Consider the following 21,996-nt stretch of genomic DNA (forward strand, 5'->3'; position numbering starts at 1 on the left):
CACACACACACTCACTCACTCACTCACTCACTCACACACACACACACACACACACAAACCCTCACTCACTCACTCACTCACTCACTCACTCACTCACTGTCACTCACTCACTCACTCGCTCAGTCACTCACTCACTGTCACTCAGTCACTCACTCACTCACTCAGTCACTCGCTCAGTCACATGGTCACTCAGTCACTTACTCACTCAGTCAGTCACTCACTCGCTCAGTCACATGGTTACTCAGTTACTCACTCACTCACTCACTCAGTCGCTCACTCACTCAATCAATTACTCAATAACTCAGTCACTCACTCACTCACTCAGTCGCTCAATCGCTCACTCGCTCAGTCACTCACTCCCTCACTCACTCACTCACTCACTCACTCACTCACTCAGTTACTCAGTCACTCTCTCACTCACTCACTCAGTCGCTCACTCACTCATGAAGTCACTCCGTCACTCACTCACTCGCTCACTCACTCAGTCACTCGCTCACTCACTCAGTCAGTCACTCACTCACTCACTCAGTCGCTCACTCACTCAGTCACTCACTCACTCACTCAGTCAGTCACTCACTCACTCACTCACTCAGTCAGTCACTGACTCACTCACTCACTCACTCACTCACTCACTCACTCACTCACTCAGTTACTCACTCAGTTACTCAGTCACTCACTCACTCAATCACTCACACAAACCCTCACTCACTCATTCACTCACTCACTCACTGTCACTCACAGTCACTCAGTCACTAGATCACTCACTCACTGTCACTCAGTCACCCATTCTCTCACTCACTCACTCACTCAGTCAGTCACTCGCTCACTCACTCACTCACTCACTCACTCACTCACAGTCACTCTGTCACTCACTCACTCACTGTCACTCAGTCACCCACTCACTAAATCACTCACTCACTCACTCACTCACTCACAGTCACTCTGTCACTCACTCACTCACTCACTCACTGTCACTCAGTCACCCACTCACTCACTCACTCACTCACTCACTCACTCACTTACTCACTCACAGTCACTCTGTCACTCACTCACTCACTCACTCACTGTCACTCACTCACCCATTCTCTCACTCAGTCGCTCACTTGCTCAGTCACTCACTCACTCAGACACGCACTCACTCACTCACTCACTCAGTCACTCACTCAGTCACTCAGTCACTCACTCACTCACTCGCTCACTCGCTCACTCGCTCACTCACTCACTCACTCACGCAGTCAGTCACTCACTCACTCACTCGCTTACTCGCTCACTCGCTCACTCCCTCACTCACTCAGTCACTCAGTTACTCAGTCACTCGCTCAGTCACTCAGTCACTCAATCACTCAGTCACTCACTCACTCACTCAGTCACTCAATCACTCAGCCACTGACTCACTCACTCACTCACTCACTCACTCAGTTACTCAGTCACTCACTCACTCAATCACTCACACAAACCCTCACTCACTCATTCACTCACTCACTCACTGTCACTCACAGTCACTCAGTCACTAGATCACTCACTCACTCACTCACTCACTCATGCAGTCACTCACTCACTCACTCACTCACTTGCTCAGTCACTTACTCGCTCGCTCTCTCGCTCAGTCACTCTCTCACTCAGTCACACATAGACGTTAACTTCTTTAAACTGAGGAAGAGAGAATAGACTGCTGACTCAATGAGGACCAATCAAGTCCACTTTAAACAGGGCAGGCAAGGTCACAAACTTGTGTGTGTGTGTGTGAGGAGATGGAAAGACTGCAGGTGTGTACAAGAAAGAAAAAGAAAAAGGATGTGTGTGTGTGTGTGTGTGTGTACTTGTTCATGTGGGCTAGGTGGTCTAAGGTCAGCTAGAATCATTCGGGATCAGCAGTTAGACTAATTATTTCATCAGTGTGGGTGTGTGAGGACCTGAGGCTCGGATCCAGGTGTGTGAGTGTCAGCGGCAGGGTGCTGAGGGCCATGAGCAGAAACACCCTCTACTGGAAATGAGTAATAATCCTGCCAGAACTACAGGGCATAGCAAAACACATATTACACAAACACACACACACATCCTGACATATGCTCCCTCGAGTTTGCGGCTCATCCACTCCAAGTATTTGGCTTATTATTGGTGTCCAGTCATTCTTACCACAACCTGCATGTGACGCAGCAGACAATGCAGAGTCCCATCAGCATGTGTATAGTCTCGCGTAGCCAGACCTTTAGACTGACGGCAGAAGGCCTGGACTCTATCGCAGCTTTCATTGGCCAAGGACCGCCCAAGAGGACATCTGACTGACATGTGAAGAAACCAATCACTGTTCGTTTTGTTTTGCGTCATGTTAGGGGTGTGAAAATGTAAAGTCGATGTCCCCACAATCACAGACCGGCATGCAATTTTGTTGATTCTGATAAACGCTCATTGTCACAGTTGTATGACTTTTTCTCCCAGTGGAGCATAAAAAAAAGATATGTCTGTTTTTTGTCCATACAATAGAAGTCAGTGGTAAACAAAATGGTTTGATTACCAACATAGTTCAGAATAATTAATTTTATGTTCCACAGAAGAATGTCATACAGATTTGGAACAACATGAGGTAAATGATGACAGAATTTTAATTTTTGGGTGAACTATCCCTTTAGTAAATAAATTGCTTTCTTAATTGTGTTTTTGTACATTCAAATGAGATGAAGACTGTCCTCATAATAGTTTTCTAAAAAAAAAAAAGTGCTATAATTATGTATGGTGCTGGTCACCCTCTCAAAATATTTAACCATGCTGAAATGAAGTTTTACTAAACATCGGAGAGGATCCTCCCACTCATGACTGTCGCATCAGTAGATACGCTAGCAGCGTAGTGTAGTTTGGTGATGCGAAGAATGAATGGACAATGGAACACACTCATATTTAAAGGCTAATTCACACTGCACCGATAGACATAGACAATCACTGGATTCTTCTCAGACATTCCATGACCAGACAAGCGCTGATTCAGCATGTTCAATCCACGAGAACAAGCTCAGACAGATGCCAACAGACACCGACGGGTAACACACTGACCCGACGAAGTGTCTTTTGCCGTCTGTCGGTGCAGTGTGAATGGGCCTTTACCAGTGAAGACAATGGGAAAATGTGCCTATTGGTCAGAAGAAGCAGAAAACATTTGAACAAAAACTACCAAACACACACACAAAAAAAGCGTAAGCATTGCTACGGCATACAGAAGGTGGAAAGATTTGATGACTAAGAAAATCCTTAGTAGTGATTCCCATTGTTGGGCAGGTAAGGGAATAAATTACTGTGTAGACCGCTATCTAAAACTAATTTGAATCAGTGTAATTTACATAGAACTCAGAGATGATCATGCTGATCCACGTCGATAGATGGTAGTGTAGTGTCTAACACCATTGAAGTATCAGTACTTAAAGTACAAGAAGAAGAGTGATATTAACACTAGCTAAATAACTACTGAATTCACTTTCAACTCATCTTGATTTGCAATGTTTTATCTAGGCTGAATGAAGAATACTTGTGCTCAGGGCCTAAAATTAACACTCGCCAAATGCTAAATGCAAGTAAAAATCGGCGTGGAAAGCATATGAAACTGTGTCAATCGCTAGTTAGTTGGTAAGTTTTTATGAATTCTGACAATGTAATATTGTGAGTTTAGGCATTGTTTAAGCCTTGCCAATTGAAATATTTAAGAGAGAAGATGTGAAAGGGAGCTCAGTTCATTACTCATGCGCTGTGTGGGAAGTTTTGTGTGCGTGCAAACATCTGAAGTGCGCACCCAGAAAGCTGCATATCAGACAGAACGCGACACTTAATTGAGCTCTCTTTCATGTTTTCTTGTGCTTGAACTGACATATTTAAACAAAATTATGTTAAAATGCCCGTCTTGGCAAGTATCCTCGTATAGTCAGTTATGTCTTAAGTGAACGTAAACAGTTGAGAAAGAAAACGCATGTGTATCAGTATATTGGATCCGTGCAGTAGCTCTTAAAGTGACAGCAGCCTAATAAACCTGCTGCCGTCTGTGTCATTACTGTTAATCAAACAACAAAAGACAAAGAGAAAATCACTCACCGCTCAAGACTGAATATCTTTTGTAAATTTAATAAGGATTACTCTATGTTTCTACCCTGGAAATCCAGAGTTCTCGCGAGAGCACAAGTTGAATTTGCTCAGCGAGTCACTCTGGCGTCGAGTAATGATCCTCATTAAATATGCCCCTCGATCTGAGCTGCACCAATCACATCGGGTTATCTGATATAGGCGGGCCAGAGGCGAGTTAAACAGATGACGACAGCGCTGTGACGTCGAAGTCATTAGTAAACATTGCAAGATGGCTATGGATGAACACCAGTTGTTTGAAACGGCTTTGGCCGCTATAATGAACGAGTTAGACTTGGCTTTTTATCTAAAAGAGGAACAGAAGACGGCGCTCGAATCGTTCCTTTGCAAGAAGGGCGTTTTTGCTGTTTTTCCGACTGGATACGGTAAGAGTCTAATCTACCAGTTAGCTCCGCTGGTAGCTAAGCGTATGGGGCTTGTTGTGATTGGTCGTGGTGTTATCCAATTGCGTGCAGTGAGTTTTTCAAATGCATGCTTGGTGCCGCCCCTCGAGCTGGCCGATTTTCATTAGTTGACGCCAGACCATTAATCTTTCAGATTTAGGTCTGGATTTCCAGGCTACTATGTTTCATGGCTGGTAAAAAATATTGATGGCCGGTAAATTTTCTTAAGCCATCGCCCAATGGCAGGTGCGGCAAAAAGTTAGCTTTAGGCTCTCACCGTCCCTTGTCTGGGCGTCTCATGTGACCCAAAGTAACCCTGTCTTGATTGCAGTGGTATGTGTAGAAAAAGGAAAGGAAACAAAATGGAAAAGAGGGATACAAAAAGAAATAGAGCAGGAAAAATGGAAAGGGCAAGCAGGAACAGAAAAGGTAGGTAAATGCAAGGGAAAGGGAAAGAAGAAGGGGAAGAGGACGATAATGAGGTAGGAAGGAAAGGGAGACGGAAATGGAAAAAAGACTGTACGCTTCAAATGTGTGCTATATTACGGTCACCATATTAAAAGGTTTAAACCTTCATTTCAGGTAACTTTTAAAACTTTGTCATGAAAAAACTGGTCAGTTCAACAAAATCTGCCCCAATTCTGTCAGGTCACCTCTATCAGTGCAAATATGCACTGATGTGTGTGTGTGTGTGTGTGTGTGTGTGTGTGTGCGTGCTGTTTCATTCCCACCTTCTCTCTCCCTCTCTTTTTGTGTTCCTGGCCCAGGAGGGCTTCCACTGTGTGTCGAGTTTAAAAAATGGGTCAGGTTACAGAGACAAAGCACTATTTTTATCGGATAGCAATTTCCAGTGGTCGCCTACAGGTAACACATGCAGCACACAGCAATGACACTGAGTTTCCCAAACACCTTAACCTTTACATACAACTCGCAGCAGATCTAACCTCAGAGAGAAACGACAGACGAGAGCACGAGAGGAAGCTAAACAAGGAATCAAAACACTGGACAATGACAGAACCGAAAAATAGAGAATAAAGAGAGAATGAAAGATCAAGAGCGATGATAAAAAATGAGTGATGAACGCAACCCCATGGGCTCCGCTCTGCATGCCTTCTCTTGTCAATCCATCTCTCTATTCCTTCCTATGGATGATGGAGGCCTTTGTTCCTGCGGTGAGACCCCCCGCTGGCCTGTACTCCTCCATCCCTATCCCTCCATCCCTCGTGAACCATTCAACTTCTCCATATTCCTCCCAAACGTCACCGTTCTGTCAGATGAGAGAGATGACAGCCAGATTACTGCGGTATATAATCATGCTTCACCACAAACGCACGTTCACGAGACAGCTGAGCAGAGGATCATGGGAAAGACCTCTGAGTGAGACCTCTTTCATTCTGAGTCTTCATTAGTGTCCACTTGTGTCCACAGTACCATGTGCAATAACAAAAATACACTGAAAATCTTAAAGGTGCTGTATGTAGGATCCAGCGGCCTCTAGCGGTGATGTTTCAGATTGCAACAACAGCGCTCGTGCTCGTGAAAAGCAATAAAGTTACAACTGTAGTCTTTCACATCAGATAACGTTAGCAAATGGTCGGCGTTAGCTGGCGAACTAATGATGTCTAACTTGAGCCAACTAAAGCACAAAATCACAATATATTTTACATGCTTTGAAGTATTGTTAGCTTACCTGTCCAAAAGGATGAAAGCCAACTAGGGTCTGTTTTTATAACTGTTACCTAAAACAAAGCGGATGTCTCTCCATAATTCAAACGCTCTGCCAATGTTGATCCGTGTTTTCGTTCTGAGTCGATCCGATTGACGTTTGGCCTGACGAGCTTCAGCAGATAATTATTATTTTTTTTTTTTATTTTTTTTTTTGGAGTTTGTGTTGGAGTCTGTGTTGTGCTGGAGGCAGGTCGCCTTTTTGGTGTTATCAGACTCCATGTCGTTAGCTGCAGTGCCGTCGCAATAGACTGTATATATAAAACGGAGAGGCTCGGGAGCGCGCATGCACGTCACATCCGGTGGATTTCGCAGAAAATCCGACCCGGAGACTTCACATAAAAATAGGAATACTGGCCTTCAGAGGTAATAGCAAAACGCGAAAAGTGGATCATTGTAATGTGTGATTACAACCCCTTCACAGACGGGCAATAAAAAAAGGATTCATTTTATAAAAAAAGTTACATACAGCACCTTTAAGGAACATGCTGGCAAAACTAGCATTGTGCTCTGGTGACTTTGCAAAGCAAGCATCACTTGAACATGTACAATCTAGTTTCCCTAAAAATGATTCTATGGTAATGTTATGGAAACAAATTCAGCTGACCCTGGTTGGGTGGCAATAAATAAAGATGGTAAAAAGAGAAGGAGAGAACTCCAAGAATGCAGAAAGAGAGAATGGCTGAGGTAGTAGAAGTTGAACGAGCATGAAGAAGAGAGAGAGAGAGAGAGAGAGAGAGAGAGAGAGAGAGAGAGAGAAGAGGCTGTATGTAGGTGTGTGTGTGTGTGTGTGTGAGTGATTTAGTCCCAGTGGAGAGCCGCGTCCGAGTTTGTCAGCCACTGGAAAACATGAATTATTGATAAGCTCAGAGTTTAGGGCAGGTATGTGTGACAGAGAGAGCAACACACACACAAACACAAACACAAACACACACAAACTTGCTCCGATTTCAAACTGCATGATTTTGGCCACGATTTTGCCGTCTGAGACAAATTTTGTAAATCCTAAAAGATTCCTCTAATCCCAGGCCAAAATCTGAAGTCTTTGATCGCTAGTATGACATGTTTACAACAGCTGAGAAATGATCACTGCGATCCAGTTTTACCTCCGACGAACTTCTGGCAGTGTCAGAAGATTTGACGCACAGTTCTGTAGCGAGATTTCTCCAACGACAACCATCAAATCAAAGACCAATAAAGTGCACAACCTGATGACAACAACAAACAAACCACTCTCTTAAAGGTCCTTGCACCCCGAGTCTGAAATTCTCATCTGAAATTTTCACACATTAAAAAATCAATGCGACCTCACGTTGTGTCAATAACGTTTACACACTGCCTCCGATACTTTTGTCCATCATAAAAAATTTGGATCAGGTTCAATTTTCTGCGTTTTTGCATCTGTAGCAAGCATTTTGAGAGGTGTTTTGACAATTCAGAGCCACCGTATAAGCGAATGCCAAAATCCAGAATTGGTTCACGGGAATTGGTGGTCGTATTTTTAAAGGGTTAGTTCACCCAAAAATGAAAATTCTGTCAGTAATTATTCACCCTCATGTTGTTCCAACCCCGTAAGACTTTCGTTCATCTTCGGAACACAAATTAAGATATTTTTGATTAAATCTGAGAGCTGTCTCACTCAGAACGTCAGAACGTAGGCTCACTATTGGCCAACGCTGGTCATGTGTGTGATGCTGGCCAATAGTGAGCCTACGTTCTGACGCTGCGCTGTTACACTACGTGAACTCACTCAGAGGCCCAGAGAGAAGGAAATGAATAGTGGAATAAAGTCTTTATTTTTGTGGCTTTTTTGCGCACAAAAAGTATTCTCGTTGCTTGATAAACTTATGGTTGAGCCACTGTAGTCTAGCCTGGTTAAAACCAGACCATTCTCAGTAGTAACTTTCAGTAGAGTTATGGTCTGGCAAAGCTTCATTAATAACTCATTTCCAAAGGGGCGTCACCAACGGACGTCGCTCAAATGCCTCTGGGCGCAATTGGATAGACCTAAAACCAATCAGAGCGATCGTCATCGTGTAAAGCCATATATGCTGCGTCCCAATTCGCCTAAGTTACACTACGCCATAAAAGTATGTACTCTTTTTGTGAAGAAAAGGTATTTACTTTTGAATGTGTAGCAAAAAAGTAGGCAAGCTTTGGGACATACTACTTTGTCATCTTTATCGGACGGATCTGTCGCGTGCATCCTGTCATGTAAACTGCCCTGTCAATCATCTTGTCACAGTTAAAATCCTCTATTAAATCTAATTTAATTTCCTACCGTTTCGGAGAGAAATGTAGTAGCGCGTTCATCTGCCAGTGGGTCTTTCATGGAGACTGTCCTCATGTGTTTGCAATTTGAATATAATAATGCATTTTAAAGTTGGTGCGCTTCACCAACGGACGTCGCTCAAATGCCTCTGGGCGCAATTGGATAGACCTAAAACCAATCAGAGCGATCGTCATCGTGTAAAGCCCGCCCCAACGTTTCTGATTGGTGCCTCGATTTGGACGGATTAGAAATCGGCTTGAATGGGCTCTTTGCAGAGCAAATCTAAATTTGCCGGAAGTTTGTCTGGGTTTTCCCAGCCTAACTGTAGTCACTTGGACTATTTTAAACATTGTCTTTACTAACTTTCTGGGCCGGCAAGTTTAAATTACATAGAAGCCTATGGAGGAGTGAGACAGCTCTCAGATTTCATCAAAAATATCTTAATTTGTGTTCCGAAGATGAACGAAAGTCTTACGAGTTTGGAACAACATGAGGGTGAGTAATTACTGACAGAATTTTCATTTTTGGGTGAACTATCCCTTTAATATGTGACTCCAGTCTCGCTAGCAAAGCATCAAACTGAGCCACTGACATCCTGAAGTAAAGTTTGAATCGCTCGGGATAATCCCGCAGCTCCTTGATAAGGAGGTGGAACTCTCCTTCCTATGCAATCTCAGGATTGGATGGAAATAATATTTCCTCTTTTTCTCTTTTTAAGTCGAAGACAACAAAATCGTCACTTCCTGATAAACTGGCGCTAAATATCACTAAGAAAACTAGGAAAAGCCACTGTATATAATAATTTTCGCATATAATAAATTACTCAGAGCATGCAGACGAAATACAATCAATGCGTTCTCTTGCTTTCGGAGGCGGATGCTGCTGTTTGGGAACGCTGTCGTGTAAGAGAGTTCTGGGAGGGAATTCTACCGGACCACTTTGACGAGATTTGACAAGCATTTCACAACAACCAAAACAGCATTTCAGATGCTGTGCAATGAGATCGTTCCACTGGTCATAGCCCCATCCCATTACTGGTTATATGCCGTCCCATCACGCAAAGTCACATGATTTTTTTGTTGTGCATTGAGGAATTTATTCAGTAAACGTGTTTCCATCGTAGTTAAAATGTATCCGACTCAAACGAGAGCATATGTTTTTTATGCCCATTTTTAGAATTTATGCACATCTGGGCGTTTCCATCCAGCAGTTTTTGATGCGATATCCCAAAATGCACACAGAAATAGGTGGATGGAACATAGCTTATATGTTTATGTTTGGTTCTGTTGTTTTAGACTATTTTGAAGCTCAGGAGAAAGCTGTCTCCTGTTTTCGTGTTTGCATTGCTTTTTGTGGCATGCTTCGCTGCATGGCTTCACACTAGTCTCTTTGGTCTAAAATATCATGCTTGAAAAAAGATAAAAGTTAGGGCACAGGCAGAGCGGTTTGAGTGCTTCAGACTAAAGCAGAGATTGGAGAAAAGAAAAAGAGGTCGCCTTGCATGAGGTTTTCTAGGATAGGGATTTTCTCTCTTTTTTTCAGGTACGGTCATTTCCCCCTGTAGAAAATGGGTCGTGTTTCTTCCCATGAGGAGACTCTACAGATGCTCTCCTTGCAAGAGAAGAGAAAAAGAGATAGAAAGTGCATTTGTGCTCCAGTGTGTGAGAGAAGGATCCGTGAGAGGGTTGCATAACAAATTATGTCACTTATTGAGTTCACAAATGAGGGACAGTTGTAATTTATGTGATAATTGATATAAATCATTTTGAAATCTCTTGTTTAGGTTATTTTTAGCGACACCTGACAAGAGACTGAACGTGACTCAATGACCCGAAATATGATACACTGCAAAGTTCTTTTTTTTGTTATTTGCTTAGAAGTAAAAAAAAGTTGTAAATACCTTTGCTGTGATATACTGTTAACGAACATGCCGACGCCGTTCACGCTGCTGAGAGCGACGTTTAGATGAATATATAAATATGTTCTGAACAATTTCCTCTCAATTACAAAACTGAGCGGTGAGAAAACATCAGTTCAGAAAGCATCTGATCATAGTGATGTTCACACAAGCTCTGCAATTCACCGACATCATGTCGACAGATGAAGTTATTAAAATTACAGTGTTATGATGGTTTGATTATAAAGTATATTTGAGTCTATAGACTATATAGATCTGGCTATGTGAGACTTTTGTTTGAATTAATCCTTTTCTTTGCGTGACACATTGACATTACAGTTCAGAATGGCTCTTTCAACATTATCCTGAACATTGTATAAGCATTCGCAAATGTGTCACTGACCGGAAGAAAAGCTCTCGGAAGCGCAAACGTCTCATTCTTTTGGTAAAAAACATCCTTCTCATACAAATGAGTCTATAGGCTTTCATAGACAACCTAGGAAGTCTAGGAAGGACTACTTTTTTTTATGTTTCGTTACAAGCTGTTCCCACATTGGCAATAAAAACGCGATTAATACATTAAAATTCTTACATAAAGCCCTTAGTGCACTTTATGGAGCCACAGAACATTACAGAGCCTTCGCCTCTCTTACCACACTTTAAAGAGTGTCATGATCTACTTCAAAGATGAAAGCAAGCAATACTCTTTTCTTCTCCAGACGAGAGTGAGTGGATAAAGAAGAAAGAAGAACTGCTGCTTTACCCTGCAAAGCATTGCATCTTTTGTCTTGCACACCAGAGTTTATCTGCTGGAGAGAAATAGGCCAGACTAATGGAGTGTGTCACAGAGAACCGAGGCCAACAGTGTTCACACTCACAGTCTGAGGACAAACGCACAGCACTTAACTACATTAGTAGCACCTGATACATAATCAAAGAGCATCAAAAATGTGTCAAGTTTCTTTGAGTGTCTGAGACCTCATTAAAAACATTTTTTTTTAGGATTTTGAAAACTTTTATACAAAGAATTTTCCTTGATCTTTTGACATAGAGATCACTGTACTATAAAAATATCCTGTAAGTTTCAGAACTCAAAACTTCCTCATTAGTCCAAACACCGCGTATTGAAACCAAGCTCAGAAAACGACTCGTTTCGGAATTTGTCACATTGTGATGTCATAGTGTGACGAAAGACCGCCTCTGCAGAAGAAGATCGACGCCCACTTCTACATCATTTCCTCTTTAGCCCCGCCCACCGATGTCCCGTAGTAGTTAATACGAGACAGACGCAAACTCAGGATTACTTAAAACCATAGAGACGCCTCTGAGGATTACAGACGTTTTGAAGTGCCAAGTTGTGGAAGAACACAGTGCCTTCCTTGTGATCCTATAACATTAAGAAAGCGTGGATTAACTTTATTGATTTGCTTTATTCGTGTCAGTAAGACACTGTTCGTTCGTTCGCTTAATTTTACTGCGGATTCATTTCTAAACAAGACTTAATATGTTTATGATAAATAAAACATGTGTGAAAGCTCAATGCTGCTGTACATAAAAACAAAAGGGCGACAAACCAAATGCTAATTCATGTTAATTTTTTCAATTAAACTTTTCACTGAAATTATTACGCTGATAATTTGCAACTGTACTGATTTAGAAAAGTAAAAGCTTTTTCATTCGTGGTCTCAGACATCTGGCCTCCACTGTGTGTCGCTGGCATCTTTAACATGATACGATAAGATTGGTTTGTATGAATATGATTTGTGCTTACTGATGTGTAGAGGTGGCCCTCGCTGTTCATGCCTATGTAGAGTCCTGACTTAGTGCTCTGGATGGCGACTATCCTCAGACCCACAGGAATCAAGTTGAACAGCACTGCAATTCAGAGAGAGAGAGAGAGAGAGAGAGAGAGATTTTAATCATCAGCGTGGACACTTTGAAATTTCGCTGTAATAAATGATGAACGATTTTCAATATCTCTTTTTTCAGCATATTATGAAAGGAGAATTTCTCTTCAGTGCACCTGAGGTAACACACACACTCCTCCAAAACTGAGAGTTTCAGCAGAAACCTCCTGACATTACAGACCCCCCAGTGAAATGAGCTTTCAGATTCGCTGAGGTTTTAAAGAGAAACTGTGAAATCTCCTTCCACCTCGTCCTTTGTTCAACCATCACTCTGCCAGCCGTAGCCAAAAGGATTTCCAGTGTTTCCTAAACTGGGATGTTAGCTCGAGGCATGCGCATGACACCGGGACGGTTGCACGAGCCTTTTGCGCTGCGGATGAGGGTGTCTATTTTGGTGTGTAGTGTTGACCGACGGGACCGTTGGTGAGAAACGTCTTGAGCGACATGTTGACTTTAGCAGTATTGACAAATGGCTTGTGGCAATGTGTCTCCACGGGAGCGGTGCAGATTCGAGGAGCCCCTCCTAATGTCGTGATAACCGCGGGCATGACAATGCAGACCTCATCTGAACCCGAAACCTTACAGACTTTAAGACGTAAAAAATACTGGAGAGCAGATTAATGACTGCAGAAGTAGAAATGAAGAGAATTGAAGTGAAGAGGGACTTTCTTTCACACTCTGTTCCAGTTTTAATGTCTTTTCTGGCTGTGACAAATAACGCAACAATGTACGAGCAGAATCAGTTTAGCCCACAGCTCTAGTGGAGCTTTAATGGGTGTCGTGGGTGCCAGCAAAGAAGACAAGACAGTGGATTGCTCAGGGAAAAAATAAAATAAAATAAAATAAAATAAAATAAAATAAAATAAAATAAAATAAAATAAAATAAAATAAAATAAAATAAAATAAAATAAAATAAAATAAAATAAAATAAAATAAAATAATTTGACTTCAATAGGTGTCGTGGGTGCCAGCAAAAGAGACAAGACAGTGGATTGCTCAGGAAAAATAAATAAAAATAAATAAAAACAAACAAACAAACAAACAAACAAACAAATAAATAAATAATTAAATAAAAATAAAATAAAATGTCTGCATCAATAGGTGTCGTGGGTGCCAGCAGACAAGACAGTGGATTGGTAAGAAAAAAACAAAAAAAAAAACAAATAAATAAATAAATAAAATAAAATAAAATAAAATAAAATAAAATAAAATAAAATAATTTGACTTCAATAGGTGTCGTGGTTGCCAGCAAAAGAGACAAGACAGTGGATTGCTCAGGAAAAATAAATAAAAATAAAAACAAACAAACAAACAAACAAACAAATAAATAATAAAATAAAAATAAAATAAAATGTCTGCATCAATAGGTGTTGTGGGTGCCAGCAGACAAGACAGTGGTAAGAAAAAAAAAATTAAAAAAAATAAATAAATAAATAAATAAATAAATAAAATAAAAATAATTTGACTTCAATAGGTGTCGTGGGTGCCAGCAAAAGAGACAAGACAGTGGATTGCTCAGGAAAAATAAATAAAAATAAATAAAAACAAACAAACAAACAAACAAACAAACAAATAAATAAATAATTAAATAAAAATAAAATAAAATGTCTGCATCAATAGGTGTCGTGGGTGCCAGCAGACAAGACAGTGGATTGGTAAGAAAAAAACAAAAAAAAAAACAAATAAATAAATAAATAAATAAATAAATAAAATAAAATAAAATAAAATAAAATAATTTGACTTCAATAGGTGTCGTGGTTGCCAGCAAAAGAGACAAGACAGTGGATTGCTCAGGAAAAATAAATAAAAATAAAAACAAACAAACAAACAAACAAACAAATAAATAATAAAATAAAAATAAAATAAAATTTCTGCATCAATAGGTGTCGTGGGTGCCAGCAGACAAGACAGTGGTAAGAAAAAAAAAAATAAATAAATAAATAAATAAATAAATAAATAAATAAAATAAAAATAATTTGACTTCAATAGGTGTCGTGGGTGCCAGCAAAAGAGACAAGACAGTGGATTGCTCAGGAAAAATAAATAAAAAACAAACAAACAAACAAACAAACAAACAAACAAACAAACAAACAAACAAACAAATAAATAAATAAATAAATAAATAAATAAATAAATAAATAAATAAATAAAAATAAAATAAAAATGTCTGCATCAATAGGTGTCGTGGGTGCCAGCAGACAAGACAGTGGATTGGTCAGGGATAAAATAAAATAAAATAAAATAAATAAAATAAAATAAAATAAAATAAAATAAAATAAAATAAAATAAAATAAAATAAAATAAAATAAAATAAAATAAAATAAAATAAAATAAAATAAAATAAAATAAAATAATTTGACTTCAATAGGTGTCGTGGGTGCCAGCAAAAGAGACAAGACAGTGGATTGCTTAGGGAAAATAACTAAAATTAAATTAAATTAAATTAAATTAAATTAAATTAAATTAAATTAAATTAAATTAAATTAAATTAAATTAAATTAAATTAAATTAAATTAAATTAAATTAAATTAAAAATAAAAAATAAAAAATAAAAAATAAAAATAAAACACTTTTGTGGAGCTTCAATAGGTGTCGACACGTTGGTGCCAACAAAGCAGACAAGACAGTGGAATAGTTATATTTTTACAAAGATAAATAAATAAAGAATAATAATAAAGAATAAACAAAATAAAAAAGATTCATATTCAATCAGAGATGACAACACAAATAAACAGATAGGACAAGAGCACACTTTCTTCTAAAAAATAATAGCGGAGTGTTGGGAAAGCTATTGTGAAATATATATATACATTATATAATTATAAATTATAATAAATATATAATGATACATGTGTAAATATGCTAAAAGTGAGCAGAATTTAGTAAACTTATAGAAATAGACTGGGCTGTGACTTCAAAAGCTATAAGACGCATGGACTAAAAGCCACAAAACTGTCATTCTGATCTGAAAATCAGCATCAAATGTAATGATGACACAGCACTAACTTTACCAAGCCTTTAACTGTGGCTCAGAATCAATCAAACACACTGAGACATTAAACAACATGTTCGCCATCATGATGAAATTAGATACCGCATTTGATCTTTAAGTTATGTGTGTATGAGTGTGTGTTTACATGTGGTGTCCCTGAAACATCACTATGACAGTCAGGCTCGTTTTATAGCTTTAAGAGAAATGAATGACAACCTTAGGTCTGTCTATGTCAAAGTCCGTCTGTGCTCGGCATTATGGGATATGGGTCAGGGCACAAAACTTGCCTGTCCTTCATCCTCTCTCTCTAGCATAGAGAATCCTTCCTTTCTTTTTTCAATATGCCTCAGCGCATTGTGTCAGTGCACTGTCAACAGCTCTGACGTCTCGCTGTCTGTTAAAGACCTTCAGAGCTTCTCGCTTTTCTTTTTTTCTCCCATCCTTCTGGGCGAGTTGAAGGGAAGTCATTAAATGCTGGCGTGACATTAGTAAAACTTTGTGAGTGTTTAAGTGTTCTTAAGGGGACAGTGCTGAGGAAATTATTTTTGCTGTACGTATGTTTCATCTCTGGTTGACCATATTCGCCAGATGCTTCAAAATAAAATGTCCGTCACCAGATGGACATTTATGGGATAAAAGTAAACTAATTCCATAGTTCTTTTCCCCTTTTGTTTAACCTTTCTTTCAGCTGTAGTTAAACTTTCTTTCTGTCTAGACGCTGGCCTCACACCATCTTTTCTTTCTCGCCGCTGTCTTGTTCTCTTTGGTTAACCTTTTCTGTGTGCCAAAACAAGATGCCAGAATCTTGCTCTTTTAGATTCTCCCTCTTTATCTCCCTCTGGCCATAAACACACTGCAAATAAATACAGTTGTCACTCCTCCTCTGAGAGCTGTATACTGTATCAATATATTACCATAAAACAGTAATGTTGTGAAATATTACTACAATTTAACATACTCTTTTCTATTTTTAATATATTTTAAAGGTTGATTTATTCTTCTGATCCTTACAAAATGCAAATTTTGGTGCTCAAGATTACATATTATTATTATTATTCATGTTAAATACAGTTTATAATGGTTTCCTGTTTCTGCTTTGTTTCCCGGACATTTAGGGGCCGTTTACATGACAACATTTTCAACTAAAAATTTAAAACCTTTCATGCGGTTTGGCCGTTCATTTACATGACAACGGTATTTAGGGGGCCTGAAAACGCAACATTTTGAAAACGGGTTTCAAAGTGCAAGTTTCTGAAAACGATACCGTTATTGTCTCCATGTAAACTACAAAAACGTGAATTTGTGAAAATAGTAACATCATGCGCATGCGTATTACGTGTTCAGTCTATAGGCACTTAGTGTTTCTTTAAAAAGTGACACTGCCAACTACTGGCCTGGCATGAATAATACAGCGTTTTTAGTCGTTTTTGCGGCTTAGATTTTTGATAACACTGTCGTCTGTGTGCAATAAACGCAAAGGAAAAACTTTACCATATATTTTAGTTCATTGTAGTCGTGTAAACGCACCCTTAGTTTGTATTTACTTCCTTGCACTGTATAACATTATATAACACTTAAAGGTATAGCGGAGGATTTTCTTTTTCCGGGTGGATCATCAAGACTATTGGTCCTCCTAAGTGTCAATCATTCTGGTGATATGTTTACGTAAGGCCGTCGTACGTGCTCGTGCACACGATTCACATGATGGCGTGCGCTCAAAACACAGGTTGGGCTTCCCACTGATGCCTCAGTCGCGAAGTTTCTACTTGACAGGTAAAGTTTGGCATGCTATTTGGAGAAATCCATTTAAAATCACTGCTAGTAAAAGTTAATGTAAGCTATGATTAGCTCGTGCATGCTCTCTCGTGCACACGTTTAATAGGCGTTCCCTCTTGGGAGCAGGTAGAGTGTTGCGCATGTGCATTTTTTCAAAAAGTGGAGAGGGCGGTTCTTTTCTAAAATTCGGGAAAATCCTCCACTATACCTTTAATTTGAGCATTTACTCTCCCTTTCGAGTTTCATGGCAAAGCATGCTGGGAAATGGAAATCCCAGCCCAGTTTCAGTTAAATTTAAGTTTGTCTAAATTAAAAGAAACAAGTTCATAAAACTCAAAACAATTAAACAATTCAGATTACTTGTGAACTCAAAAGAAAAAGAAAGTGTATACTCATTAGAAATTAGATTTGACTAATTTGTTTAATCTCTCATATCACATATCTCTCATGTCTGTGTGGAAAGTATTTGCTGAGTTACAGTTCATTTTCTGACACAAATAAAAGTAGTAAATTAACAGTTTCGAATAATTTATAACATTTGTCTGTGTGACCAAAATCAATGGAGTATTTTGAGTCTCTTTCACACCGATTAGAAAAAAGGAGAGGTGGTCGTGCCGTTGACCCCAGGGGGTTAAGTTTACCCTTCTCAAGCCAATTAATTATTTTAAGCGTTAGGATTTACATTGTGTTCCTGTGTTTAGCCCATTTGCTTTTGTTCCCATTTCTAGTTTGTTTCCATAGTTACTCATTAGTTGATTTATAAGTCCCACCTGTTTCTTGTTTGGTTGCTCATTATCTTGTGTATTTAAACCCTCAGTTGGTTTGGTAAACAATAGCTGAGAAGTGTAAATCAAATGGAGATGGCAACAATCTACCTGAAGGAGGACATGTGTCTACAGTATATTGTGTCTATATTGTGTGGCCGCACACACACTAAGGAGGATGTTTTGAGAGGCCAAACAAACTGTAAGGATCAAAGATGGAGAATTGTGGATGCTAGCTGAGTCACAATACTGAGATATAAAGTCACAATTACAAGAAAAAAGTAGCAATTATGAGAAATCAAGTTGCAACTGTATATAAAGTCACAATGTGAGATATAAAGAAACATTTGAAATATAAAATCACAGTTGCAAGAAATCAAGTCACAGTACTGTTGCACATGTTAGATACAGTCACAATTACCCTTTTTATTTTTTCACTCTGAGATTGAAACAGAATTCCAACCACACGAAGAACAATAATGTAGAGGAATCATTCCTGTATTTAAATGCTGTTATGCCTCTCAAAACTTTGCAGTGTGTGTCCTCTGTGAAGACTTTGACCAAAGTCAGAGGTTTTTTTTAAATGATTATTTTCCTTACTTGAAGATATTCAGTAAAGGACAAGGTAAGGCAGAAATGTAGAAAAATGCTGTAATAAGGAAAGATTTAGTTGCAAAGAAACCAACTCCACCTGACTCTCTCTCTCTCTCTCTCTCTCTCTCTCTCTCTCTCTCTTATCTTTTCAAGTGTAAGTACTTGAGCAGGGGTGAAATGCATGATCAGCTCAAGATGTTCATTGGCTGAGTGTGAAATACACACACACACACAGAGAGAGAGAGAGAGAGAGAGAGAGAGAGAGAGAGAGAGAGAGAGAGAGAGAGAGAGAGAGAGAGAGAGAGAGAGAGCAAGAGTCTAGTCGTTCCTCTCCAGTTTTGCTCATTAAGACATTACATAATCAACTTGTTGTTGAAGAGAAGATTAAAATGAGGAGGACTGCCAGTCCACCCTTCCCTCCAATGATGGAGCACCGATCACTGCCGAACCAGCTGTTCTTTTGGCTTTTCTGGGAACTGCCGGGACAAGCACTGTGCCATCTGGGGACCTGGTAGTAATCTGTGGAAAACTCCAAAGTTTGCTTGAAGAAATTAAAGGGCCCTAACGTAAGGATTTTCATGTAGCAATTACATTTGCGAATGCTTATACAATGTTCAGGATAATGCTGAAAGAGCCATTCTGTACTGTAATGTCAATGTGTCACGCAAAGAAAAGGGATTCTTTCAAACTTTAGTCTCACATAGCCAGATCTATATAGTCTATAGACTCAAATATACTTTATAATCAAACCATCATAACACTGTAATTTTAATAACTTCATCTGTCGACATGATGTCGGTGAATTGCAGAGCTTGTGTGAACATTTCCACATCACTATGATCAGATGCTTTCTGAACTGATGTTTTCTCACCGCTCAATTTTGTAATTGAGAGGAAATTGTTCAGAACATATTTATATATTCATCTAAACGTCGCTCTCAGCAGCGTGAACGGCGTCGGCATGTTCGTTAACAGTATATCACAGCAAAGGTATTTACAACTTCTTTTTACTTCTAAGTAAAGAACGAAAATAAACTTCACTGTGATTGAGACTTGAATCACGTTCAGTCTCTTGTGTGCATGAGTCCGAGCACGAGTGACAAGGTTCTGGCTGTAGTTCACTTAACGGCCACCGGTGTCACTAATAACAAGGCTTTCTGAATTCTACATAGAGCCCCTTTAAAGAAAGAAAGTTCTTTAGGCTTTACCTTGAAGTAGATGAAGTGGAGAACATGAACTCTAACCATTAGTTCACCACAGAAAGGATAAATCTATCACAGAGTTTACTAACCTTGTTCAACTTATACTTTGCTGCTCACCTTGCAATAAACTGTGATAAATTAGACTGCAGTTGTTTTCATTAGTTTGGATGAAAATTACAGGGCATGTTTGCAAGAGCTAATGCGTGCAAACTGAGTTATGAAGGCGTCCAGGTCAGGTCTGGTTCTGAGGCGAGTACAAGAGAGGGGAAGGCTATATATTCCTAAACATAAAGGTTACCATGAAACCTAATATGGAAGTTTCCAAAGCCATTCTATCAGAGCATAAAATCCAATTGTTTCCTATTTAATGATGGAATTGTATATCATTACAACAGAGGGCTTCCAGATATGAATCAGAGCATGTTAATTATTTATTCTCTCTCCATGCTGATTTGGCAGTTTTTGGGTGTTATTAGCATATGCCGCAGTGTGGTGCATAAAAAGAAGCTTTAGCGAGACCCCCTCGGTGCTAATGAGAGGGCAAGCCTATAACATCTGACCTCAGTCAAAGAGACAGACAGAGAGAGAGAGAGAGAGAGAGAGAGAGAGAGAGAGAGAGAGAGAGAGAGAGAGAGAGAGAGAGAGAGATGCATGTGTGTAGTCAAGTTCTGTTAGCTCAGCCTGTCGATGTCCTCGGCTCTTTCTTGACCCTGTAACACAGCAAATGTGAACACCCACACCAAAATAGGGAAATGAGCACACACATCCTCTGACTCCAACTGGTTCTCTCTCATCAAGACGACATCAGCAAAGATCAACTAGCCTCGGTAAATTGCATCAGGACAGTTTTATTTAAATGGGCGAGACAGGCAAATATCAAACTAGTTGATACATTCAATTTCAAACAATGCAATGACTTCTTGCTTTCCTGTATTCTGCTTCAGCTCTCTTTCCACTGCTAAACTGCATGTGTGTGTGTGTGTGTGTGTTAGATCAGTCTAGTTTTTAGTCTAAATGTTTAGTCGAGTTAATAAAGTCTTGTTTGTGTCACACGTAAAGTTGCGTGTGGTTATTGCTCAAATGCTGGAGTCCCTAATCATGCAGATTTTGGCTACATGCTCTGAGTAGTACTGTACAGTAATAAAGATATTTTTTCCACACACTGGAAATTAACATTTCTTAGAATTAATAAACAATTAACACTCAGTGTTCGCTGGACGAACAGGTTAGTTATTAATTATTGCAGCTGATTTAAATATTTCTAATTAATTATTCCTATGTTATGATTAATTATTCATATTTCATAGATTAAAAGTTAATAGACCAAATAGTCTAAATTTGAAAAAAAAAAAAAATGTATTCTGCTTCCACCTATTGATGAACCATTGCAACATGAAAAATAGATTCATGCCTTTTTCATCTGAAAGTAAAAGTTTATGCAAGTAAAATTAATATATTTTGTAACTGAGTAATGTTGTTTTGATGTTTTGTTAGAAAATAAATGTGTAGTTTTCATAAACTGAATCGGTTTTGAGCAGTCATGTTCAAAAGAATTTACTTAAATCCATTGAAGTCAATGGAGTTCATACTGGTAATTATCATATTATATATTCTTATAAGTTTCATATAATGATATATTCAAAAAACAATATCTCATAAAAATTGATGAAAATATAGTTTTTTTTGCTGTAAGGAAGTGAATAAAGTAATTGCATGATAAAAACCTAACATTCAAACATTTTTGCACATTCACTTTTTAATGAGAAGTTACTGATCAGTTTAAAATTATTCAGTTATGACTGTTTTTATAAGCTTACGTTCTACATGGTTCGAATAGATGTGGCAATGCAACAGGTGTACACATTAACTTTTACTCAGCTGATCAAAAAATGCTGAAACATTCATCAAAATATCAGTTTTTTTTGAGGCAGAGTAAATGATGAACTACCTTCAAGTATGAGTTTGAAAGTTAGGGATGAAGCCTCTCTTTATACGGTCTAGAAACTGCTAGAATGCAGGCAAATCCTGACCCACACACCTTTCACCTGAACAGATCAGCCCTAATTTGAGGAAACAAAGCAAACTGTGCTTCAGTTAGCATAGCAATTTCACCTTTCTCTCACCTCAGTGCACAATCCATATATAATAACCATAAAGGCTAGACAGCAATCACACAGCTCTGCCGCTTGCTTGCTTTCTCTTTCTTTCACCTTTTAAGTAGCTCTATAAAAAGTTATTTAACTTTGTCTCCTTCAGCATCCACACAGCTGTTCCCAGATGGTTCCCCTCTGTCAAACCCACTCCAGCGAACACACACTTACACATTACCTGACACACACCGAATCAGCCGACAAGGCACTGTT

The 21,996-nt window shown here is 39.0% G+C and overlaps 1 protein-coding gene across 1 annotated transcript in view; it reads right to left on the reverse strand.

The window, feature by feature from the left end:
• The window catches only part of fgf11a (fibroblast growth factor 11a), a 67,251-nt gene that overhangs the window by 7,245 nt on the left and 38,010 nt on the right, over positions 1-21,996 (reverse strand). Inside the window, exon 3 of the mRNA XM_084405333.1 lies at positions 12,171-12,274. Coding sequence (XP_084261459.1) covers positions 12,171-12,274 — 104 coding nt within the window. The remainder of the gene's footprint in view (positions 1-12,170; positions 12,275-21,996) is intronic.

This window comes from Rutilus rutilus (genome assembly GCF_951802725.1).
Source record: "Rutilus rutilus genome assembly, chromosome: 3".
Lineage (NCBI taxonomy): Eukaryota > Metazoa > Chordata > Actinopteri > Cypriniformes > Leuciscidae > Rutilus > Rutilus rutilus.